This window comes from Hypanus sabinus, unplaced genomic scaffold (genome assembly GCF_030144855.1).
Source record: "Hypanus sabinus isolate sHypSab1 unplaced genomic scaffold, sHypSab1.hap1 scaffold_637, whole genome shotgun sequence".
In the NCBI taxonomy this organism is placed as follows: domain Eukaryota; kingdom Metazoa; phylum Chordata; class Chondrichthyes; order Myliobatiformes; family Dasyatidae; genus Hypanus; species Hypanus sabinus.
Genome location: NW_026781493.1, coordinates 78,677 through 104,902, shown reverse-complemented (window position 1 = coordinate 104,902; position 26,226 = coordinate 78,677). Strand labels below are relative to the sequence as shown.

Here is a 26,226-nt window from a genome sequence, read left to right as displayed (position 1 = left end):
GCTTAGAATGCTCTTCCCTCGCCTCGTGGAGCGGACTGGGGAATATTCCGTCCGGCCCTGTGGACTTATCCGTCCTAATGTATTTTAACAACTCCAACACCTCCTCTCTCTTAATATCAACATGCTCCAGACCATTAACCTCACTCATATTGTCCTCCCCATCATCACGTTCCCTCTCATTGTTGAATACCGAAGAGAAGAATTCATTGAGGACCTCACTCACTTCCATAGCCTCCAGGCATATCTTCACACATTTATCTCTAATCAGTCCTACCCTCACAACTGTCAACTTTTTTTGTTCACATAATTGAAGAATGCCTTGGGGTTTCCCCTTACCCTACTCACCAAGGCCTTCTCATGCCCCCTTCTTGCTCTTCTCAGCCCCTTCTTAAGCTCCTTTCTTGCTACCCTATTTTCCTCAATACACCCATCTGATCCTTGCTTCCTAAACCTCATGCTTCTTCCATCTGACTAGATTTTCCACCTCACTTGTCACCCATGGTTCTTACAAACTACAACTCTTTATCTTCCTCACTGGGACAAATTTATCCCTAACATCCTGCAAGATATCCTTAAACATCGACCACATCCATAGTACATTTCCCTGCAAAACCATCATCTCAATTCACACCCGCAAGTTCTAGCCTTATAGCCTCATAATTTGCCCTTACCCAATTCCTGTCCTCCCTGATTCTACCCTTTTGCATGATAATGCTAAAGGCCAGGGAGCGGTGATCACTGTCCCCCAGATGCTCACCTGCTGAGAGATCTGTGACCTGACCCGGTTCGTTGCCTAATACTATATCTGTGACAGGAATCCGTCCTGGACAAACTTAACAAATTCTGCCCCATCTGAACTATCTAATCAGGTGCCAATCAATATTAGGGATGTTAAAGTCACCCATGATAACAACCCTGTTCGTTTTGCACCTTTCCAAAATCCGCCTCCCAATCTGCTTCTCGGTATCTCTGCTGCTACCAGTGGGCCCATAGAATACCCCAAAATAGAGTAACTGCACCCTTCCTGTTCCTGATTTCCACCCATACTGACTCAAAAGAGGATCCTGCTAGATTACCCGCCCTTTCTATAACTGTAATAGTATCACTAACCAGTAATGACACCCCTCCTCCCTTTTAACCCCTCTCTATCCATTTTAAGGCACTGAAATCCAGGAATATTGAGAATCCATTCCTGCCCTGGTGCCAGCCAAGTCTCTGTAATGACCACTACATCATAATTCCATGTATGTATCCAAGCTCTCAGTTCATCACCTTTGTTCCTGATGTCTCTTGCATTGAAGTATACACACTTTAGCCCTTCTACCTTACTACCTTTATACCCTTTATTCTGCTTCTCTTTCCACAAAGCCTCTCTATATGTTAGATCTGGCTTTATTCCATGCACTTCTTTCACTGCTCAATCCCCCCGGATCCCATCTTCCTTGTAAATTAGATTAAACCCTCCTGAACCATGCTAGCAAACCTACCTGCAAGGATATTGCTCCCCCACTAGTTCAGGTGCAACCCATCAAATATGTACAGGTCCCACCTTCCCCAGAAGAGATCCCAATGATCCAAAAACCTAAAACCCTGCCCCCCACACCAACACCTCAGCCACGCATTCAACTGCCATCTCCTCCAAATCTTACCATCTCTATCACGTAGCTCTGGCAGGAATCCTGAGAACACCACCATTGAGGTCCTGCTCTTCAGCTTTCTGCCTAGTTCCCGAAACTCACACTTCAGGACCTCATCCCTCTTCCTGCCTATGTCATTGGTACCAACATGTGTCACGACTTCTGGTTGCTTTCCCTCTCGTACCAGGATGTCATGCACCCGGTCAGAGACATCACTAACCCTGGCACCCGGGAGGCAACAAACCACGTGGGTGTCGTTCTCACGTCCTCAAAATCTCCTGTCTGCTCTCCTGACTATTGTCTGCAGTGACGACAGCTCTCCTCTTCTCTGTCCCATCCTTCTGAACCACAGGTTCAGAGTCAGGGCCAGAGGCCCTGCCACCATGGCTCACACCTGGTCGGTCGTCACTGCCAACAGAATCCAGGACGGTAAACTTATTATTCAGGGGAATGGCTACAGGGGTGCTCTGCACTACATGTCTACCTACCTTCGCTTTCCCCCCTCTGACTCACCCAATGACCTGCTTCCGGCAGCCTAGGTATGGCTAACTCCCTGTAGCTCTCATCTATGGCTGCCTCGTTCTCCCTTATGAGTCAAAGGTCATCCAGCTACTGCTCCAGATTCCTCACACTGTCTTCCAGATCACCCAGCCGCGAGCACTTCTGGCAGAAGTGACTTTGCGGGAGAGGGGAGCTCCCCCAAGACTGCCGCATCTCACAGGAGAGCCACATCACTGTCTCAGGAGGCATTGTAAAGACTAACTGGGAACAAGCTCGCCCTCCGCCTGTTCTCATCGAAGCCTCTCGAGTCAAAGCCTGAAAGCTCCACTCCTTCACTGCTCCACTCACTCACTGGCCGCTTTCCCTGCTGCAACCTGTGCTTATTAGACTTCCTGTCACCTTCCCGGCAGCTTGTATCAGCCCGATGGGATACACCCTAAGTTACAGAGAGAGGCAAGTGAAGAGATTGCTGGGGCCTTGACCATTATACTTGTGTCCTTCCTAGCCACAACAAACTCCTGGAGAACTGGCTAGTACCTCATGTTGTTCCGTCAGTCAAGAAATGCTCCAGGGAATAACCTCGATGAGCATTGAAACTGCCGAGATACAGTCGGCTGTGCACCAAGTGCTGATAAATGGGACCCGTGTAGACAGTGAGTGGATGGTCAGAACAGGTATGGCCGACCAAAGGCCTCTTCCCGTGCTCTGTGATCCACCACTCCGGACATGGTAAATTAACGATGGTGGCACCGCAAGGCATTGATTTCAAAACTCCACACCCCTCTCCAACCTGAAATAAACCAGACTGAACCCCTTTCTCACCACTGGAAGTATCTGTTTCTTCCAAGATTACATACAAATTGGTCACTTCTGCTAAACAAATGGGAATTGCTGAAGGTCTTGTGTCTTCTTCCCTTAATGTTGCTGCCTCACAGCAAAAGTAACCCTCTCACAGTGTCAGAATCAGTGATTAAATCCGGCCCCAAATACTGTGTTTTAATCCCTGCACATGTGATCACATCTCCCCTGCATCTGGCATTTCAAATAGCCTTTTTCTGATTCGGTCTGAGAGCTGACAAACCATGTCTTCCCACAGACAGTTCCACCTGTTGGTGTGTCCTCTTTCATCCACTTCCGGGGAAGTTGAATTTCCATAAGACCTCTTGCCAATCAGACACCGATTTATCCATGCTAGAATCTTTGCTGCAGTACCATGGACTCGTAGCTTGTTAAGCAGCCTCAAGTATAGGCCTTTCAAAAATCCATGTACACAATATCAACCGATTCACCTTTGTCTGTCCTGCCTGATAAATCTTCAAAGAATTCCTAATGATTCGTCAGACAAGATTTTCCCTTGAGGAAACCATACTAACTATAGCTTATTTTATCATGTGTTTCCAAGTACCCTGAGACCTCATCCTCAGTAATGGATTCCAACATCATCCCAATCACGGAGGTCAGGCTGACTGGCCTACAGCTGTCTTTCTTCCGCCTCTCCCCCTACTTGAAGAGTGGAGTGACATTTGCAATTTTCCAGTCTTCCCGAATCTTTCCTGAATCTAGTGATTCTGAAAGGTCTTTTAATGCCTCCAAAATCTCTTCAGCCTCCACTTTCAGAACTCTGATGTGTACACCATCCAGTCCGAGTATCGTATCTACCTTCAGACCTGTCAGTTTCCCAAAACCTTTCTGTCTAGTTACACAATTCATGACCTGGAACTTCCACCAGACCCAAAATACTTATTCCGTTCTTCTGCTGTTTTGTTGTCCCCCATTGCTACCTCTCCAGCATCATTTTCCAGCTGGTCAATATCGACTCTCGCCTCTCCTTTACACTTGATATATCTGAAGAAGCTTTTGGTATCCTCTTTAATATTATTGTCAAGCTAACTTCCAAATTCCATCTTTATCTTCTTAGTGGCTTTTTTCAGTTGCCTTATGTTGGTTCTAAAAAGAACACAATCCTCTAACTTCCCACTCCTGTTCGCTCTGTTGTATGCTCTCTCTTTGGCTCTTATGTTGGCTTTGACGGCTCTTGTTAGACACGTTTGTGTTATCTTTATTTTAGAATATTTCTTCATCTTTGGTATGTATATATCCCGTGCTATTTGAATTGCTTCCAGAAATTCCAGCCTTTGCTGGTCTGTCGTTATCCCTGCTGAGTTCTGTACCAATCCATTCCGGCCAACACACCTCTTCTGCCTCTAATTCCATTTACTACACCGAAATACTCATACATCAAGATTTTAGCCTCTCCATTTCATGTCTCAGGATGAATTCAATCATATTATGATCACTTTCCCCTCAGGGTTCTTTTACCTGAAGTTCTCCAATCAATTCTGGTTCATTGCACAACACCCAATCCAGAACAGCTGATCCCCCGACTGGGCTTAAACGACAAACTGCTCTAAAAAGCCATCGCATAGGCATTCCAGAAATTTCCCTTCTTGGGATCCAGCACCAACCTAATTTTCTAATCTATCTGCATATGGATATATCTCATGGCTATTGTAACATTGCTCTTTTGGCATGTAATTTCTAACTCCCTTTGTAATTTGTGGATCACTTCCTTACTACTGTTTGGGGACCTGTATTTAACTCCCATCCAGATCTTTTTACCCTTGCAGTTTCTTAGATCTATCCAGAATGTTTCAACACCTTCTAATTCTATGTCACCTCTTTCTAATGATATAAATTTTTGTACCAATAGAGCAACGCTGCCCACTCTGCCTTCCTGCCGGTTCTTGGGCATTCAGCTCCCAGCTACTGTATAATCATTCAGTCATTTAGCAGCAATGCCTACAACATCATACCAGCCAATCTGCAACTGTGTTACAAGTTCATCCACATTATTCCCTATGCTGCGCACATTCAGGTACAACACTTTCACACCTGTATTCGCTCTTTTCGATTTTTTCCACCTTTTACGTTCAATTTGTCCTGTTAACTGCAATTATGCCCAATCTACAGCCCCTCCTTACTTCACCTTGCCACTGTTTGTAAACCAGCTACACATCTTCAGCACTATTATCCGCCGTTCCTCTGATACCTCTTGCATTGTAATTTACTCTATTTACACCTTGCTTAATCTTCTGATTTTTAATTGTCTGCACAACATCTCTCTCCACAGCCCTTCCACTAACTGTTCTGGCACTTTGGTTCCCATTCCCATGCAACTCCCAGTTTAATCTCATATGATGCAGAATTAATAGACCTTCCCACTAGGATATTATTCCCCTTCCCATTCAGGTGCAAATCGTCTCTTCTGTAAAGGTCCCACCTTCCCTGGAAGAGAGCCCAATGATCCAGAAATCTTCAGCCCACCCCCATATACCGATTCCTTTTCACATATTAAACTGCATAGACATCCTGTTTCCGGCCTCACTAGCACATGCCACGGGTTGCAAGCCTGAGATCACAGCCCTGGAGTTATTGCCCTTTAACTTAGCACCTAGCTCCTCGATTGAGACAGTTGCTTAACACCGTTGCACAGTCCGTCTCTCTGTCTGACTTGGGTAGCTCTGGGTGTCCTCCAGGCGCACTCTCTTCCTGAAGCCAGTGAGATCATAAAATACAACCAAAACAATTTATAAAACAGCTCCTGCACTGGTAAAGCACTCCCAGTTAAAGCACTCTCTTCTTATCCACTCCCCTACTCCCTTTCCTTTTGCAAACTTCAGAGTTGCTACCAGGTCCGAATCCACAGTAGGGAACTTTATATCTCACAAGAGGTTCTATAAACAGGTGTCCTTCTCTGATGCGGAGGTCACTGATACCCCAAACCTTTCACAATCTGGACTCGCAGCCCATGATGGTGACAGCTGTCCCCAGACCCTGGCGTTCTGTAACAAAAAAAAATTTGAAAAGAAGATTAGACTGTAATTAATATGAAGATAGAATTGTTGCTTCCTGAAAGGACTCATATACTGTGAGATCCAATGGATCATATCCTCTTTAGTTTACACCTTAATTTGCCCTGTGACCCATCTTCCCCACGTGAATGAACTACCATTCATCCCTCTTTCTCACAACAGCCCAACACCACCCCCTACCTTCTGTGGACCCACAGCCTTCCCACACTCACCCCACGCCCACACGTCCACCCATAACCTCTACCCACACACACAGACAGATCCGCCTCACCACCAAACCCCCTCCCAGCCTGGGCAACCGCAAGTAACCGATCCCACAGTCAGTTCTCGGGCGCAAAGCTAAATCAGGTCTGCCTCATACTAAGAAGGATATCAAGACTTTGAAGAGCATGCAGAAGAGGCTTACCAGGATATTTCCTGGGGTAGAGAGCATGGGGTGTAGCGAAAAGTTGGATAAAGTTGGAGTTTCTCTTGAGAGGTTCAGGCTGGTTTGAATCTTCATTGAGGTTTATAGGATCATGAGAGGAAATAGTTAGACAATGGTTGAAATGTCTAACAACCGAGGTCATGCATTTAAGGTGAGAGGGGGGTAACTTTAAAAGTGGTGTGAGGGGTAAATGTTTCTTACAGAGAGTGGTGGGTCGTTGGAACATGCTGCCGGTGTGGATAGTAGGGACCGATCATGGTGAGAACCTGAAAACTCTGACAGTCAGCGGCAGGGCTTAAAACCCGGCCGTTCGAACTGTAAAGACTTGAGTTAACCACAATGGAACCGTTGTATAAGTCGTTGGTGAGACTGTGTTTGCAGTAAAAAGTATAGTTCTCGCCGCTGTATGTTTGAAAAGGCTCGGTTAACGTGGAAAGAGTGCAGAGATTTGTGAGTCTGTCGTCCGAGCCAGAAGACCTCAGTGCTGGGGAGAGAATGGCCACTGTATGTCTTTACTCCCTGAAATGTAGGAGACTGTGCAGCGACCTTAAAAAAGTGTTTTAAATTATGAAGGTCAGAATAACAGCCTGTCTGTTTTTATTGTGTCATTCAGATCATCGCCCGTTAGTTGGTGCTTTCCTCCACCTGGACGGCAGACAGGCAGACGACAATCAACCAACGTCAGTCAGAGTCAGAATGGACACAGGTATGTTCACTGGGCTCTTTCTCATTAAAACGCTGTCATTGTGGTACACGGGTAGTCAAATCATCAATAGTTCAGAGGAATAAACCTGGGAGCTAAAGGGACACAGCAAAACTGCCGTCATTGATCCTACTGGTAAAGTGACCATGAGCACTGGAACAATTCACCAGGTCCTGTGCAGGGACCTAACAATCAGAATGGTCGGATCACCCCACTCACCATGCAAATCTTCACTTGAGTGAAAGGAGAGGGAGCTCCTAAGAGTACAGTGGGTGTGGATGTAACTCAGAGAGGAATACAACAACGGGCAATGTAACAGTCCAGGGAAAAGACAGAATCTCTGTCAGTATTTGGTACACCCTGATGTGGGAAATACTTCCAACAGCCAGTGAGAGAAACATGGTGTTTTCTCTTTTGAAAGGACAGCCGTGAGTTCTCCCTGGATTTTCGGCTTATTGCTCAATGGAGGTGAGGGGAGTTCCCAGTGTCTGTTTTCTGTGGCCGAGTTAAGGAGCATTATATTGTGGGAGAACGGGCTGGGTGCGGCAGACAGTGAATGATTGTACAGAAAGAATCACATAGGTGGACTGATTCATCGACTTACAGACTCGGCGGCATTGTGTAAATTTTGGACTGTTGTCAAAATGTTCAGCATCCAATTAGAAATATGAACAGATAGTCACCAAGTACAGTTAATTCGGGTAAATGTGAGGAGTTGCACCTTGGGAGGTCAGGTTCACGAGCAATGTGCGCAGAGAATGCTGGGACCGTTAGGAAGGCTGTTGTATTGACGGGTCTTGTGATGGATGTGCATTGCTCCCTGAAAGTGCAACAAAATTGGTAGCATGCTAACAACTAGCTGATGTGTGAGTATGTATTTTTCAAAGTTGTAACTGGATGAACGTTGGTTAAGATACAATCTCAGTATTGTGCACAAAGTTGTTAGCCACATCACGAGGACGAGTTTCACCACGATTACAGAATATTGGCTTCCGGGAGAAGTCTATCACCCTTGGATTGCTATCTCTGGAGTGTCAGAGAATGAAGCCTCAATCTCAGAGAATCCATAAATTTGTGAGAGGCATAGCACAGTTCGGTAGTCTGTGACTCTGCCAGATATCAAGCTCTAGGGTGAATAGGTTTAAGGTTAGAGGGTAAAGTTTAAAGGGGATTTAGGATGCAGGTTTTCCACAGAGAGTGATCAATGTCTGGAATGAGCTGCCGAGGGAGGGACTGGAAACAGATACTCAGCAGCGTCTGAGAGGCGTTTGAAATTATGAGTAGGCTGGGAATGGAGGGGTATTCACCGTGTTCCAGAAGATGGAATTGGTTTAAGTTGGCATTGTGTCCACGTATGCATGATACATCTACTATTTTATGCTCTATGATTGACTACAGATCTGAACTCTGCAATCTCCGCCTTTCTGTCAAAATGTGACGATCACCAACTGTTCCAGTTGACGAGATTCTACATGGAGCGACTGGAGCAGGCGATTGAAGAGGGCGTGGAGGGAGTCAGCTTCATGTTAATGGGCGAGGATCACTTCACTGGGCCAGAGTATCATGTAAGTGGTTGGAACATAGGCTGAGTGTAGATTCGACAGAATCAATCACAGACCGACAGAACCGGTGTAACGGCACCACTCGGCAGTGAAAACCCTGCAATGTTGTGGTCAACATCAAGAAAAGAGATTTCATTTTCAGAAACACTGAAGTTTTATTAAACATGACGTACTTTCACCCTCTTGATTTCCTCCTTTAGTAACTCTTGCATTTCTTATGCTCATCAAGTACCAAATTTGATCATTTGATCCTTCAAACTAATATTTGCGATGAGCTCAAGGGGATTGATATCTCTAAAAAACCAACGTTCCCTAAACGAAGGTACCCTTGCCTTTTATTCTTTCAGGAACATTCAAACTCTTCACTTATGGCTATTTATGCATTTGAAGTCTGTACTCTCAAAATATCAGTTTTGGAGGCCTCACACTTACCAAGCACATCTGTACCAGAAAACAGCCAGTTCCAATCTGCTTTTGTCAGATCCTTTCTGGTACCATCAAAATTTGCCGTTCTCCAGTTTATTATCTTAACCCGAGGACCAGACCTATCAGTTTCTATAATGATATTTAAACTCATGGTATTTTGATCACAAGAACTGAGCTGTTCCTCTGCACACACCTCTGTCGCTTGCCCTGTCTTGTTCCCTAATAGGATGAACTCTCTCCAGTTGCGACCTGAATATATTGATCACAGAAACTTCCCTGGATACATTTGACATACAATATCCCATCCAGCCCTATAACGCGGTTTGCCAGTCAATAAATGGAAAGTTGATTGTCTACCATCAGAATCATGTGTTTCTTGTTTCTGTGATCTTTCTGCACATTTGTTCCTATAAATCCCATTGACTATTGGGTGCGCTATAACATAATCCCACTAACGTGGTCATCCCTTTCTTGTTTCATAGTTTCACCCATGTGATCTCAGTGGACCAGCTATCCAATTTGTCCTTTCTGAACAATGCAGTGACATTTTCTCTGACTAGTTATGCCACCCCTCCATCTGTAATCCCTCCCGCTCTGTCGAATCGTGTCTAACCCAAAAGAACCCTGGAATGCTGAGCTACCAGTCCTGCACTTCCTCCAGCCAAATCACATTCATGGTTACAATGATGTAATTCAATGTGCTGATCCACGCGATAGGCTGGTCTTTCCTACAGTACTCCTTGCATTGAAATAATATGCATTTTTGAAAAAAAAAACTTTCACGATATTCATCCTTTAGTTTCCTGACCTTGCATGTCGGCTTAACTACATCTTTTCCACCCAGCCACTCCAGAATCCACTCTGGTTCTTCATCCCCCTGCAGCTCAAGTTTAACACCTCCCCTCTCCCCATGCAGCGGTAACAACCCTTCCCACAAAGTTAACAATTCCCCTCCAGTTCGGGTGTAAAGTGATCACTTCTGTCCAGGCCCAACTTCCTTTGAAGAGAGTCCAGACATCCGAACATTAGACCTCACTAGCTCGTGGTAGGGGTAGCAATCCTGAGAACACAGCACTTCAGTTTAGCATCTAACTTTGCAGAACTTCATCACACTCCCTACTCTTGTCTTTGTGGACCACGACTGCGGGCTGCTCACCGTAACCGTAAGAAAGCTTCAGACTTGATGCGAGATATCGTTGGCCGTGACAACATACCATCCAGGAATATTGTTCTCGTCAAAAGTAATCTCCTGCCTGTTTTCCTAACCATTGAATTCCCCTGTTAGTGCAGTTCACTCTTCTGATTCACAAAACGAAACTCAGAGTCAGATATAATCACCGTGGCTTTCCTCTGCTAGGTCACTCTCCGCAACTAAAGCTGTATACCTGTTATAGAGGGGTTTCCTGCAGTGGCTGTCTATCCCCTTTCCCCCTCCTGTGTCCTCCGCCTTGGGTATAGCTCCCTCCTTGTATCGCTTGTGAGCCAACCTCGCAGCCTCTCGAATTATCCTGGGCTCATCCAGCTGCAGGTCCAATTCCTGAGCACAGTCTATAAGAAGCTGCAGCTGGATAAAATTCCTGAAGGTGTAGTCATCGGGGACCCTGGAGGTCTCCCTGCCTTGCCACAGCCGTATGAATAGCTGTCCCTTATCCTGTCTGGTATTCTCACTGTTCTAACCATTAAAAAGGAAAGGGAAATACTATATAAAATCTACCTAAAGCCTCTGCCTCTCCTCACTGAACCCTCTCTGACTCAAAGCCTCAACTCCCCACTCTATTTCTGACTCACTCACGCTATGTGTGCTCTGCTTAAAACTTGCGAAGCGGATGATTCCCCGCAATCAGTGACATTCAGAAGATGATGTCCGACCCCACTCTCTTCTTTTAAAACCTTTCCTCCACTTTGAACACTTCAGTGGCTGTTAGTGATCTGTTGGGAGCAGTATGTGCTGTATCAGTCCACGTTCAGGGTATATTTGTACCCATCCCTCCGCTCCTCAATATATTTCCCATTGTTCATTACAGCGTGTGACTGAGCTCGCGGAGAAGGGAAATCGAGCGGGCGCTTCCAAACTCCTCCTGGATCTGGTGATGGAGAAGGGCTCCGGGGCCCGGAGGGTGTTGTGGGGATCCTTTGTGAAACTACATCACCATCTACCGAAGCTGAGCAGAATATTGAATGAAATACGGGAACGAGGTACGGTGAACAATACACTGTGTGTTACAGATGTAAATGCTGATGAATTTACAGTATTACACAGAACAGACTTCATGCAGGTTAATCTGTTTGAACAGGTCACGGCCAGTTCGCCTACATGGACATGGAGTGGAGTTTATCTGAACTGCCCGCGCATCTGCAAGGTAAGTGATTGAAAGGATATCTCAAAGTCTTTATTTCGCCCTGAGAATATATGCCCCTGTTTAGCTCTTGCCGGAATCTGGGCGTCAGGTTTGTGTTGATGTGTCTGGAGGACTGAAACACATTTGGATTTGCCATCGTCCACAAGCACCAGGCCAGGTTTGGAGTTTTTGAGCTGAACCGTCGGGGACATGTCCATTGATCGGCTGCAGGGAACGAAGCAATTTTGCTAATTCCGTGTACGGCAGCATTGACGAGGAGTCCTGAGAGTTGCCAACTCCTGAAGTAAGGCAGAGGGATCCATTTGGAACCACGAATCCCAGCTTAGGAAGTCTAATATCACTGCATCCAATGGCAGAACGTATATTTCCTGGGATTCTTCAGCAGTGCGGTGACTCAGCACCTCTCCATATGTCGGGTCCTCAGAGGACAGGAGGCTGTGGAAATTTTATAAAGACTTTAATACCCTGTCTGGCTCAGACTGGATAAGGAATACATTCTCTTTACTATTACAACGTGACCAAGTCTGAAAACATGAGTCCCCAACAACATCTTATAACTGCAACGCGCAGTCAATGCGCCGAATGCCTTCCTCACTATCCCAATTACCTGAGATGCCGCTTTCAGCGAACTATGCACTGACGCTTCCAAATTAATAACACTCCAGCGGGAACCTGGCATTTATTGTATATAAGGGGCAATAATGGGGGATGTCACAAGTAGTTTTCTTTATTTTTTAACCTGGAGAGTGGTGTCTGGAAAGCAACGTTGTGGTGATTGCAAATGCTGATACATTGATGAATGTATGGTCATGTGCTACACAGGAGTGAAGGAGCAGAGTGTTTGTGGAGCTGGTTAATAAGGTCAGAAGATAACCAGTGAAGGGAATGTGTATGACACTCGATGTACAAACACAGCAGTTAACTATTCAGGACTGTGTGCGTTGACCTCTTGGGGTTGGGGGAGGGGTTGCAAACGTAACTTGCAGGAAAGATGTCAAGCCAATGGGGTGGGGAAATTATTTTGCTCAAGGATTTATTTTCAGCACGGTATATCAGAATTTTATCTGAACTTCTTCAAAGCCTTTCCGAGAGTAAATGTGTTGGAAAGCTCAGGAACATTAGAATAGATACTTACAAACTTTTTTTTGTGTCCTAAGACATTCAGAGGAAACACAAGGAGACTCTGCGGGCACAAACTGAAACACTGAGAGTGTACACGATCCTGATGAGGGAGAAGGTGAAGGTTTTCCCTTTGGTTGATCGATACGCTGAGCTCACGGTCATTTCTACTGTTCGAGATGAGACAATGGTGGAAACTGAGCAGCTGGCAAGAGGCAGACACCATGAGGAGTGGAGAGAGAAACTTCTCCGCAGAGAGCTGGAGAAAATCCACATTAATCATCTGTTTCTGAAAAGTTACTCACAAGGTTTTCGGGCCCCATCGAAGGGTTTCTTCGCCCGACCAAGTTCAAGATGTTCGGTAGCAGTAGCCGGAGGCCCAGGGATCGGGAAAACAACAATGGTACAAAAGATTGTTTATGACTGGGCCACAGGGAAAATATATCAGCAATTCCAGTTTGTCTTCAGTTTCAAATTCCGGGATTTAAACTCCATTAACGGCAGAAAAAGCCTGATGGAACTGATTCTGTATCAGTATCCTTACTTTGGGAATTTCCTGAGAGAAGTCTGGAAGAACCCAAAGGGATTGCTGTTTATATTCGATGGTTTGGATGAATTCAATGACAAAATTGATTTTGCTGACAGTCGGAGAGATACAGAACCCAGGCACCGGTGTCCAGATCCCGAGTGGTGGTGTGAAGTGTCTGACATTGTGTACAGTTTAATCCAGGGCAAGCTGCTCCCAGGGTGTTCAGTGCTGGTGACCACCCGCCCCACTTCACTACAGTCTTTGGAAAAGGCAGAGATCAGTGTCTGGGCTGAAATTCTGGGGTTTGTTGGTGAGGTACGGAAGGAATACTTCATGAAGTATTTTGAAGATCAGACCGTTGCAGCAGCTGTTTTCAAACATGTGAAAGAGAACGAGATACTGTACACCATGAGCTACAACCCCTCCTACTGCTGGATCCTCGCTCTGGCACTGGGACCCTTCTTCACACAAAGAGTCAGGGACCCGCAGCGAGTTCCCAAGACCATCACCCAACTGTACTCCTACTATATTTACAACGTCCTGAAAAACCACGGCCGTGAGATTGAGAACCCCCGTGATGTGATACTCAGGGTTGGTCAGATGGCCTTCAGAGGAGTGTGCGAGAAGAAGACTATCTTTACAGACGGAGATTTGATCAAGTTCAATCTGCAGCCTTCCCAGTTCCTGTCCGGGTTCCTGATGGAGCTTTTGGAGAGAGAGGATTCTGCCCAGAGCGTGGTGTACAGATTCCCACACCTCACCATCCAAGAGTTTGTAGCGGCAGTCGCACAATTCCTGAATCCACATCCCAGGGACATCCTGAAATTCCTCACAGAAGCCCACAACACGACAGATGAGCGATTTGAGCTATTTCTCCGTTTTGTTGCTGGTCTCTCCAACCCAATGACAGTTCGGGGCCTGGAGGAGTTTCTGGGTCCATTTCCTCATGAAACAACCTGCCGAGTGATTGACTGGATGAAGGAGGAGTTTAAACGCCAGTTTAGATACACATGGAATGAAGCTGGTAAAAGGCGCCTCCTGGACACATTGCACTACCTATTCGAGTCTCAAAACAGCGGGCTGGCTCAGGCCACACTAGGATCTTTGGATTCACTCTCATTTCGTGGAATGACTCTGACCCCGATAGACTGCGCAGTCCTGGGTCATATCATCACCTTCTGTGACACAATAAAACACCTCGACCTGTGGGACTGCCACATTCAGTGTGAAGGAATCCAGCGGCTGGGACCCGGGCTACACAAGTGTCAGGTGTTGAGGTAACTTAATTTTTCTCTCCTTTATGTTTTTTTGAATAGTAAAGGATTTGGGAAAAAAACACTGGAGTAAACCAGACTGTCAAGCTTGTGACAAGAACGAAAGGAGAGCCTCTGGCAGCAGAGAGCACCTCTGTGGCCATCTCCCTTAACAATAAGTACTCCACTCTCAGTACCGTTGTGCGGAACGACAACCAGTGGGAAGCAACCAGGGGGAAGGGAATGGCAGCATTAATAGGAGATTCTATACTTAAGGAATATATAGGCAATTCTGTGAGCTCCTAAAAGAAACACAGTTTGTCTTCAAGATGCTAGGGTTTGTGACATTCTGAACATCCAAAATATCCTGAAATTGGACGTGGTATGCATTGTTTACAAAGATGTAAGCAGAAAGATGGAAGAGGTCCCTGAAAGTAGAATACAGGGAGTTCTGAAGGAAGATGAGAAGTAGGACCTCAAGGTTAATAATCTTGTGTTTGATGCCAGTGCCACGCAACAGTGATGATAGGAATAGAATGAGGTGGACGATAAATGTGTGGCTGAATGTTTGGAGCATGGGACAGGGATTCAGATTTCTGGACCTTTGGGACCTCGTTTGGGGCAGGTGTGACCTGTAAACCAGGGGAGGGTTGCGCATGAATCTGATGGGCAACTAAATCCTGACGGGGAGATTTGCTGATGCTATTTGGGAGGTTTGATAATCAATGTTCATGGCGGTGTGAACCGAAGCGAAGAGGCAGAGAATGAGGCGGTTTGCGCACATTCAGAGGCAGCTTGTACAAAGTTTCTGAGGAAGGATAGGAAGAATATAAAGCAAAGCTGCCCTCATCCTGCTCGTTTGTAATGTGTTTGTCAATGCAAGGAGTATCATAAACAAGGCGGATGAACTTGGAACGAAGATCAATGCATGGAACTATGACGTTGTGGCCATAACAGGGACTTGGATGTCTCAGGAGCAGGAACGGCTGCTGAGTGGGCTGGGCTTTAGATGTTTCAAAAGTGACAGGGAGAGAGTCAAAAGAGGTGGGGGCATGACATTGCTAATTAGAGATAGTGTCACATGTGCAGGAAAGTAGGAGGTCATGGAGGGATTATCTACTCTTTCATTGTGGGTTGAAGTCAGAAACAGAAAGGGGTCAATAACTCAACTTTTTATTGGCCCCAGTATTAATAGAGACATCGTGGAGCAGATAGGGAGGCAGATTCTTGAACGGTGTAATAATAATAGGGTTGTTGTGATGGGTGATTTTAACATTCCTAATACTGACTGGCATTCCATTAGAGCAAGAGGTTTCGATGGACTGGAGTTTGCACTGAAGGCTTCCTGGCACAAAATGTAGATAAAACAACTAGAGGAGAGCATGTACTTGATCTGGTATTGGGAAATGGACATATTCAGGTGTCAGATCTCATGGTGGCAGAGTATTTTGGAGGTAATAATCACATTTCTTATCTTCTTTACCATAGCGCTGGAGAGGGATAGCAGAGACAATTTGGGAAAATATTTAATTGGGGTAGAGGGGAATATGATGCTTTTAGGCAGGAACTTACATGGGAGCATAAATTGAGAGCAGATATTCTCAGGGAAATGCATCGCATAACTGTGGCAAATTTTCAGGGAACATTCAGGATGCTGCCTGGATTGAGGAGCATGCCTCATGAGAACAGATTGAGTGAACTTGGCCTTTTCTTCTTGGAGCCACGGAGGATGAGATGTGTCCTGATTGAGGTGTATAAGATAATGGGAAGCATTAATCGTGTGGATAGCCAGAGATTGTTCCCAGGGCTGAAATGGTTAACAATATGGGGCATCGTTTTAAGGTGATTGAATGTAGCTAAAGGTGAGGTCAGAGGAAATTTCTCACACAAAGAGTAGTGGGTGGTAGAGGCGGATACAATATGGTCTTTTAAGAGTCTCTTAGATAGGTACAGGACTGAAATGGCTAACACGAGGCGGTGCATAGTTTTGAGATGCTTGGGAATAGATGCAGAGAGGATGTTAGGGATAACTTTATCACACAGAAAATGTTGATTGAGTGGAATGCAGTGCGAGCGACAGTGGTGGAGCCAGACCTGTCTATTAACAAACTCTAAGATAGGTACATGGAGCTTAGAAAAATAGACGGCTATGCGGTTGGGAATTCTCGGCAACTTCTAGAGTAGGTTCCCTACTCAGCAAAATATTGTGGGCCGAAGGACCTGTAATGTGCTGTAGAATTCTATGTCCTATGTTCTAAATGACCAGCGAATCGGTCAGCAATTCCTCAAGGATGGAAGGGTTTTGTGGGTTCATATGAAGGGATTTTGGAGACTTCATCAGATCAGTGAACAATGGCCATTGGTTTAATGGTAATAAATCACAGGAATGGCCGTGTTTCTCTCTGCCTGTGACACGTCCATTGACAACGTTCCTTCTCACTGTTACCGACGCCCAGACCGACACTAACTGCAGCAGGTGATTCGGAGCTTCAGTCCCTCTTCCCAATGAAGAACAAGAGAGGACCCTTTCCGAGCTAGAGTAATACCTTTGTGAGAGCATCCTCTCCCTTCCTTGTCCACGTGTCACTATCTCCATCACTCCATTGTTTGTCTTTGCTCACAACATGACACCCAGACCCATGTGGGCAACTCTTCTCTTTAATATGTGTTTCAATTCAGTATTGCCCCATCCGTGCAATCTACATCTGCATCACATCCTCTCTTACCCTCCCCCTTCCTCTTGTGGGACCTCTCTTCCCCATCTCTTTTCCTCCTGTATGATGTCTCTTCCTGCTTCCTGCATGCTCCTCTCTGACCACTCTTCCCCGTCGCTCTTCGTCCTGTGAGATCAGTTCCCCATTCCCCATCCTCCTGTGGATTCTCACTTTCCCCAACTCCATTCCTCAACTGGGAACTCTCTTTTCCAACCCTCTTCCTCATGGAATCTCTCTTCCGTATTGTCCTCCCATTATGCTGGTGGGCGTCTCTCACGCCGCCTCATTGATATTTTCTCATCCACAGCTCCTCCATACTGTGGGACTTCTGCCCATCCTTCAATGATGCTCCAACTGATCATCTTATGTCCTGAACATTCTTTGTTTAATCATCAGAGAATGATTGTGGGGCGTTTACAGGGTCACATCGACTGACTAAATTACCGACATTTGGTGAATACACTGGAGCTGGTCATTGAGTGACCGGTGATGGCAACTCCGTTCTGAAGGGTTTAATGTTTCCTGAAATATCTGAGAAATTCCCTCAGACCCACGGTTTGAATAACTTTGTTCATCAATTTGTCTGTCTGTGTTTAGACTTGGGGCGAATAAACTGGGAGATTCAGGAGTGAAAATGGTGTCTGCGGCTCTGAGGAACCCGGAGTGTAAAATACAGAAACTGTGGTAAGTACCAGACTGTGGGAGATTGTGTTTACAGTCACTGGGTGTCTGACACTGAACATTAGTAATTGTGATCAGTAATTGTGTTACTGATAAACACTGGGGATTTCTACCATCTCCTGTCTCTCTGTGTCCTTCACCCTCAATCTCTCTAATCTCCAGGCTGTGGGATGTCGGTCTCACAGATTCTGGTGCCGAAGATCTCATCTCCTCCCTCCGTGCAAACCCAACACTGATGGAGCTGGATTTGAGTTTTAATGAACTGGGAGATTCCGGAGTGAAACTGGTGTCTGCGGCTCTAAGGAACCCGGAGTGTAAAATACAGACACTGTGGTAAGTACCAGACAGTGGGAGATTGTGTTTACAGTCACTGGGTGTCTAACACTGAATATAAATGTGATCAGTAATTGTGTTACTGATAAACACTGGGGATTTGTACCGTCTCGTATCTCACGGTGTCCTTCACCCTCACTCTCTCTCATCTCCAGGCTGAGGAAGGTCCATCTCACAAATTCTGGTGCCAAGGATCTTGTTTCCTCCCTCCGTGCAAACCCATCAGTGACTGAGCTGGACTTGAGTGGTAATGAACTGGGAGATCCAGGAGTGAAACTGGTCTCTGCGGCTCTGAGGAACCCGGAGTGTAAAATTCAGAAACTGGAGTAAGTAGCAGATTTTGGTAGACTGTGTTTAAAGTCACTGGGTGTCTGACTTTGAACGTTAATGTGATCAGTAATTGTGTTACTGATAAACACTGGGCATTTGTACCGTGTCCTGTCTCTTTGTGTCCTTCAACCTCGCTCTCTCTCATCTCCAGGATGTACAATGTCGGTCTCACAGATTCTGGTGCCGAGGATCTTGTCTCCGCTCTCAGTACAAACCCATCACTGACGAAACTAGACCTGGGATCAAACTCGCTGACAGACCGTTCTGTCCCCGCTCTCCTCCGCCTCATACTGACCCTCCCGAGTCTGGTGCGGATCTGGTGAGTGTTTGTGTTAATGTTCAATGTGATAAAATATCAGCGGATCCGCGGGTTTTCTGGTGATATTTGTCTGTGAATATTGTTGAAACGTTAACCCCCGTTCTGTTACTGAAACTTATGTTTATTTCATCTTTGTTCTCCCAACTGTTTTAGGCTGCGGTACAATCAGTTCAGTTGGATTGGGAAGAACGAACTGAGATCTCTGCAGGTGCCCAGAGCCAGAGTAAGAGTGGACCTTTGAACATCCTAATGTGTGAACATCCCAGACCTCGTGATGGGGATGCTTTGGCCGATTTCCTGGCGTCCCTTTTACTGGCCACCCTCCCCTTTAATGGCCACAATGCGGGGTTCATCCCACACCGTCCTGATGGACACAGGTGTCAGTGGAACACTCTGAGACATCAGAGACTGTCCCGCAATCAAGTAACAATGCACACAAAATAATGGAGCAACGATGGAATCCATGGAACACAGCATCTCTGGAATCTATGGAATACACATTAGATACTGTATCTTTGGAAAAGTGTTCAATCGATATTGTAGTCTGTGACTCTTCATCTGGACGTGATTCCGTCTCTTGTCCAGCATCGCACTTCCACAGGATGTCTGAATGCAGTTATGACTGGGATTGTTAGGGTCCGGTCCGGAGCCCGCCTTCCGGGTCTTGCTCCGGTGCTATTGGATCATCTGGGCTTAAGGAGGTACACCTGTCACCTATTAGGGGGCAGTTGTTTATAAGGGGCTCAGGGACTGAGCCCGGTTGTGGGGTTGTCCTGCTCTGAAGCCGGTTTAACCTGCTCTGTACCTGGTCCGCCGGCCCTGAATCCTGATCTGTGCCCAGTCCGCCGGCTCTGAATCCTGATCTGTACCCGGTCCGCCGGATCTGAAACCTGCTCTATACCTGGTCCGCGGCTCTGAATCCTGCTCTGTACCCCGTCCGCCGGCTCTGAATCCTGCACTGAACCCGGTCCGCCGGCTCTGAATCCTGCTCCGTACCCGGTCCGCCGGCTCTGAATCCTGCTCTGTAACCCGTCCGCCGGCTCTGAATCCTGATCTGTGCCCGGTCCGCCGGCTCTGAATCCTGCTCTGTACCCAGTCCGCCGGCTGTGAATCCTGCTCTGTACCCGGTCCGCCGGCTCTGAATCCTGCTCTGTACCCGGTCCGCCGGCTCTGAATCCTGCTCCGTACCCGGTCCGTGGGTCTGAATCCTGCTCTGTACCCGGTCCGCCGGCTCTGAATCCTGCACTGTACACGGTCCGCCGGCTCTGAATCTTGCTCTGAACCCGGTCCGCCGGCTCTGAATCCTGCTCTGTACCCGGTCCGTGGGTCTGAATCCTGCTCTGTACCCAGTCCGCCGGTCTGAATCCTGCTCTGTACCCGGTCCACCGGCTCTGAATCCTGCTCTGTACCCGGTCCGCCGGCTCCGAATCCTGCTCTGTACCCGGTCCGCAGCTCCGAATCCTGCTCTGTACCCCGTCCGCCGGCTCTGAATCCTGTTCTGTACCCGGTCCGCCGGCTCTGAATCCTGCTCTGTACCTGGTCCTCCGGCTCTGAATCCTGCTCTGTACCCGGTCCGCCGGCTCTGAATCCTGCTCTGTACCTGGTCCGCCGGCTCTGAATCCTGCTCTGTACCTAGTCCGCCGGCTCTGAATCCTGCTCTGTACCCAGTCCGCCAGCTCTGAATCCTGTTCTGTACCCGGTCCTCCGGCTCTGAATCCTGCTCCGTACCTGGTCCTCCGGCTCTGAATCCTGCTCCGTACCTGGTCCTCCGGCTCTGAATCCTGCTCCGTACCTGGTCCGCCGGCTCTGAATCCTGCTCTGTACCTGGTCCGCCGGCTCTGAATCCTACTCTGTACCCCGTCCGCCGGCTCTGAATCCTGCTCTGTACCTGGTCCGCCGGCTCTGAATCCTGCTCTGTACCTAGTCCGCCCGCTCTGAATCCTGCTCTGTACCCGGTCCGCCGGCTCTGAATCCTGCTCCATACCCGGTCCGCTGGCTCTGAATCCTCCTCCGTACCCGGTCCGCCCGCTCTGATTCCTGCTCCGTACCCGGTCCGCCGGCTCTGAATCCTGCTCCATACCCAGTCCCCAGCTCTGAATCCTGCTCGGTACCTGGTCCGCCGTCTCTGGATCTTGTTCTGTCCTGGTTGCCGGCCTCCTCAGTATCTGTTTTGTCCAGGTTCGTCTTGTTTTCCTGCTTTACTCGTGTGTGCTGGTCCCGCTGTTCAGCTGTATCCGCCTTGCACGCGCTTTTGCGCTTTGTGCTTGCTTCTCCCTATTCTCTGGTGTATTCTGGTTGTCCTACAGCCCACCCTGGACCCAGCTCCCTTCTGTTCCCTTGCCTCCATCAGGTAAACCAGGCTGTCGCCATTACTCCTCAGGTGATTCTGCCCCTTCCTGTCCCTTGCCTCTGTCTATTAAGCCAGGCCGTCGCCTTTACCCCTCGAGTGGTTCTGCCCCTTCTTGTCCCTTGCCCCAGTTGGGTAAGCCAGGCCGTCGCCTTTACCCCTCGGGTGCTTCTGCCCCTTGTAGTCCCTTGCCCCCGTTGGGTAAGCCAGTCCGTCACCATTACCATACGGGTGGTTCTGTCCTTTCATATCCCTCACCTCTGATGGGTTTTGCCCCACACCTGCCCAGGTCTTCGTGTTTCCGCCTCAGAGGCGGCCCTGCTCGGGATCCATGCTGCCCGCCGAGGATTCATACTCTTTCCTCCCCTCGTTTCCCATGGGTTGTTCCCCGCACCTGCGCAGGTGTCCGCGCCTTGCCCAGGCCTCCGTCTTTTCACCTGGGAGGCGGCCCTGCCTGGGACCCCTGCAGCTCGCCCTGAGAACTCTCCGGTCGGCCACGAACTCTGGAATCTTCTGTCCTCGCCTGAACTCTGGGATCCTCCTGCCTTGCCTGCATTACCACTTGCATGCCATGGCATCCCCATTCTGTCATACCCCTAGTAGTTCAGTGCCTGCATCCTGCATATGCGTCCAATCCTGTCGCCGTTCCTGACAGGGAGACCCTGGGAGCCCAGACCAGGACAACTGTTTTACGGGTGGCAGTATCTGGATAGGGAATCATTTTGCTCCCAGAGGTGCATTCCACAGTCTGGCAGATAAAGTGATGTTAAACTGACAAAAGATCCTATGAGTGACCTTGGATCTGCAGCGATCTCAGACACTGCCCAAAGTGTGATTTTAGAATCATCTTTGCCCCGGTGCAGAGAGAAATGGGACTGATTTATCAACCTGTCGCCGGTTAGTTAATTGTGTGACTGTGATTGAATCGGGTACCGCTCTAACTTGCTGTCTTGGTGTCGGGTCGAGGCTCATTTGAGGAAAAACATTTACCTGAGTTGACTGCTGCCGGCGCACAACAGCACCCAGAAACTCATCTTCCAGCCCCGCACTCTGTCCGCTAATCGCTGCTGCACTCTCCACGTGATTCTGAAATCCCGCGCTCATCACACCACCTGCCCTTTGCGCTTTCCTAGCCCGTCCTCCCACGACCTGCATTCGCCGCCTCCCCAACTCTCTCCAAACCGACATATCCCGTCACTGTTCTGTTATCCACCTGCCTATCTGAGTTTCTTAAGTGATCTTAATGTAACTCCTCAGTTACCACCCTCGGCAGGGCATCCTAGGCATTCAGCACTCTCTGTTAAAATGAAAAATCTTCCTGAAATCTTACTCCACACTCTGTAAAATTATGTACCTTGCTTAACTCCTCTTCAAATTCTGTAATGTTTCTGCCTCCACCACCATCTTAGACACCACACTCTGTTTAAAAAAGACTGCCCCTGTCATCTCCTTTGCATTTGCCCCATCTCAACTTAAATATATCAAATCCAGAATCAGGTCTAATATCATCAGCATATTTCGTGAAATTTGTTAACTGTACCAGGTTTCCGATGTAACCAGGAAACTGGTACTTTTTTACATTCGACATGGCCTTGCTTTAAAATTCAACCTTTTTGGACAAATTTAAGACTTTTACTGGAACAAATTACAGGAACACAATTCCCTCATAATCCAATATTACTTTTACTAGGTGATATTGAAGGGATAAAACCGAAACTCAAACTAAATAAATATCAGAAAGAGTTTATAAAAATTGCACTGGCAGTAGCCAAAAAAGCTATTGCAGTTACTTGGAAATCGGATACATATTTAAGTATAGACTCTTGGAAGAAAGAAATCTATGGCTGTATTCCATTAGAAAAAATTACTTATAAATTAAGAGATAAATATGAAACATTTCTGAAAATTTGGAGCCCTTATTTACAAAAGACAGGATTAAATATATAAATGCTCTGAAGATGAAACAATTGGTTATTTGGGGAAAGAAATAAATATACATATTAAAGTTATTACGAATTCCATGGAACATGTGGAGATCTTCCAACAACCAGGCATTCTTTCTTTCTTTTTTTTTCTTTCTTTCTCTTTTTTTTTCTATAGGGCTATTAGGGGGGAGGGGGTAAGGGTTATATACATTTTTTTTCACACTTTGTAACTACTTAAAAATGCAATAAAAAAAGTTTTCAAAAAAATAAACTGTACCGCAGCAGGACAATGAAATAGATAATAAACAAATACAGACTTATACTAAATACATGTATATCAGATATTGAGTTAAAATACATAGTGCAAAAAAATAATAAAAAAGTGATGCAATTAATGGGTTCATTGTCCATTTAGAAGTAGGATGGCAGAGGCGAAGAAGCTGTTCCTGAATTGCGATGTGTGTGCCTTCAGACTATTGTCCCTCATTCCCGACAGGAACAGTGTGATGAGGGCATGTCCTGGGTGATGGTGGTGCAAAATCGTGAACACTACCTTTCTAAGGCCCCGCTCATTGAAGAGTTCTTGGATACTAAGAAGGCGAGTACTCATAATAGAGTTGAAGATTTTTGTCTGAAACTTATTTTGATCTTGTACTGTAGCTCCCCCTCCCAATATCAAATGGTGATGCAGCCAATTGGAATGCTCCTCACGTTATATTTGTAGTCGTATTTTGAGTGTTTTTGTTGACAAACCAAATCTTCTCATCTCTGAAAAAAATATAGCAGCTGTCTTCACTTTTTGATAGCCGCATCAATGTGTGCATTCTGGTTAGATTCTCAGAGATGTTGACACACAGAAACTTGAAATTGCTCACTCACTCCACTTCTGATTCCTCCGCGAGGATAGTTCTATGTTCCCTCACGTTTCCCTTTCTGAAGTCCACAATCAGCTCTGTGGTTTGCTGACGCTTCGTGCAAGATTGTTGCTGTGATTCCACACAATGTGCTGGAATATCTCACTCCTGTACGCCCTTCTGTCACCATCTGAAATTCTGCCAACAATTGTACCATCAGCAAATTTATAGATGGCATTTGAGCTGTGCTTAGTCATACAGTCGTGGATGCAGAAAGAGTAGAGCAGTGGGCTAAGCAGACATCCCTGAGGTGCATCAATGTTGATTGTCAACAGGGAGCAGATATTATTACTCTTAGACACAGATTGTGATCTTCTGGTGGGCAAGTCGAAGATCCAGTTACAAAGCGGGATACAGAGCCTCGGTTCTGTAACGTTCTGATCAGGATTGTAGGAATGATGATGTTAAATGCATAGAAAAGCAGTATCGATCCTCAAAGTTTGTCACAACCTAGGCAATGTTCTTTTCTCTCTGTTGCCAGGTAGAAGGTTAAAGAGCCTCAGGGCTCGCATCGTCAGGCTCAAGAAAAGCTATTACCCTATAGATATCAGGCTCTTGAACAAACCGAAAAACGACACATTTGCCCATCCACTGAGATGTTTTCTCAACCAATGCTCACTTTAAGGACTCCTTATCTTGTTACTTCATTTTCTCGTCACTTATTGAGAGTTATTCACATTTGCAGTTGCACAGTTTGTAGTATCCTGCACTTTAGTGGTTCTTTAACTTATCCTTATAGTTATTATTCTTTAGTCTTGCTGTGCATGCCTGCAGGAAAAGAATTTCAGAATGATGTGGTGACATATATGTACTGTGGTAATAAAACAAAATATAGTGACATGTATGTATTTTGATAATAAAGTTTACTTTGATCTCAGAAGAAATCCTCCTCATCTCAGTTTTAAATGGATGTCCCTCTATTCTGAGGTTCTGCCCTCTGGTCCCCAGTATAGGGAACCTCCTCTTCACACTCAGTCTGCCACAGCTTTTCAACATTCGATAGGCTTCAATGAGAAGCCGCCTCCCCATCAAATGGTCTGGAATCATTTCCTGAAACTCCTTTGAACACTTTCCAATTATTAGCACATCCTTTCTGAGATTTTAGTTATGGTCTAGAATTGGCTTGTTCTGTCTTTGAGAATAATACTTCCTGCTTCTCTCCTTCTGACTTGTGCACTCCCGGCCCTGACCGATGAAGGCCGGCATGTCATATGTCTGTTTCACTACCTGAGAACTGCCTGAGTAGCCATCACTGCTGCATGTGAAACAAAAGATTCATGGCAGAGAGAATTCAATAGCCTGCTCTTTGCGTTGCCCTGGTTAGAGCACTGGACTGGTTGGAATTTAGCCCTGGCATGGCCTATACCTGAGCTCTGCTCTAATCCATGCTGGGGACCGAGAGAGGAGAGGCGAAATGGCCGTTACCGAGGGAGAAGGGATGTGAGGCAGTGTTAGGGAAGTGACGATTGCTGATGACAGTTTTATTAAGTAGTTACTTTCCTTGTTCTGCCACCCCATAAACCTCTCTACCCCTCTATGGATAGCATTCTTCCATTTTGTCAAAGGTTGGTGTGTTTGTCTTTATTGGTCAGAGACTGAATTCTGAGCTTGCGAGTTAATAGACAATAGACAATAGGTGCAGAAGTAGACCATTCGGCCCCTGGAGTCTGCACCGTTATTCTGAGATCATGGCTGATCATTCACTATCAATACCCAGTCCCTGCCTTGTCCCCATGTTGCATAAAGTTTTGATTAGAGCACACTTGAAGTATTGTGCTCACATTTGATCAATCCCTTGTACGATGAATTAGGAAAGTTTAGCGAAGACACAGTGTTGATTTACCTGGATGCTGCGTGAATCAGAAACGATACGTTATGGGTAAAGTGAGCAGTTGAATGTTTTTCTCTTTGGATGAAAGTAGGATGAGAGACGCCTTAATAGAGGTATACAAGATGGTAAAGAGGTAACATAGAGTGGACAGGCGGAGCCTTTCTCCCAGGGCGGAAATTCTAATAGGAGGGGCCATAATTTAAAGGTGATTGTAGGAAATTATCAGGGGATTCCAGAGGTTTTTTTTAAACACAGATTGGAGGGTCTGTGGAATGCGTTGCCAGGGGTGCTGAAAGAGCAAAGTCCTCTCTGCTGTCCAGGGAGCTAATTCTTTTTTCTTTTTTCTCTGTTTCCGTCTATTCCGAAGCTCTCTCTCTCCCTTTCTATCTCTATCCTCTCTCCCCATTCCTCTCTTTTTCCAGACTTTTCTCTTTCTTACATAT

The 26,226-nt window shown here is 46.5% G+C and overlaps 1 protein-coding gene across 3 annotated transcripts in view; it reads left to right on the top strand.

Moving 5' to 3' along the window:
* The window catches only part of LOC132389720 (NACHT, LRR and PYD domains-containing protein 3-like), a 29,689-nt gene extending 4,832 nt beyond the window's left edge, over positions 1-24,857 (top strand). Inside the window, exons 2-12 of one of the 3 annotated variants that reach the window (XM_059962282.1) lie at positions 7,051-7,143; positions 8,539-8,705; positions 11,153-11,324; positions 11,423-11,488; positions 12,646-14,413; positions 17,701-17,787; positions 17,947-18,117; positions 18,273-18,443; positions 18,599-18,766; positions 18,920-19,467; positions 23,454-24,857. In XM_059962282.1, coding sequence (XP_059818265.1) covers positions 7,051-7,143; positions 8,539-8,705; positions 11,153-11,324; positions 11,423-11,488; positions 12,646-14,413; positions 17,701-17,787; positions 17,947-18,117; positions 18,273-18,443; positions 18,599-18,766; positions 18,920-19,007 — 2,951 coding nt within the window. In that variant the 3' untranslated portion in view covers positions 19,008-19,467; positions 23,454-24,857. Of the gene's footprint in view, positions 1-4,839; positions 5,014-7,050; positions 7,144-8,538; positions 8,706-11,152; positions 11,325-11,422; positions 11,489-12,645; positions 14,414-17,700; positions 17,788-17,946; positions 18,118-18,272; positions 18,444-18,598; positions 18,767-18,919; positions 19,468-23,453 lie in introns of those variants that run through there. The other 2 variants (XM_059962284.1, XM_059962283.1) reach the window with 2 other exon arrangements.
* Positions 24,858-26,226: the final 1,369 nt, after the last annotated feature.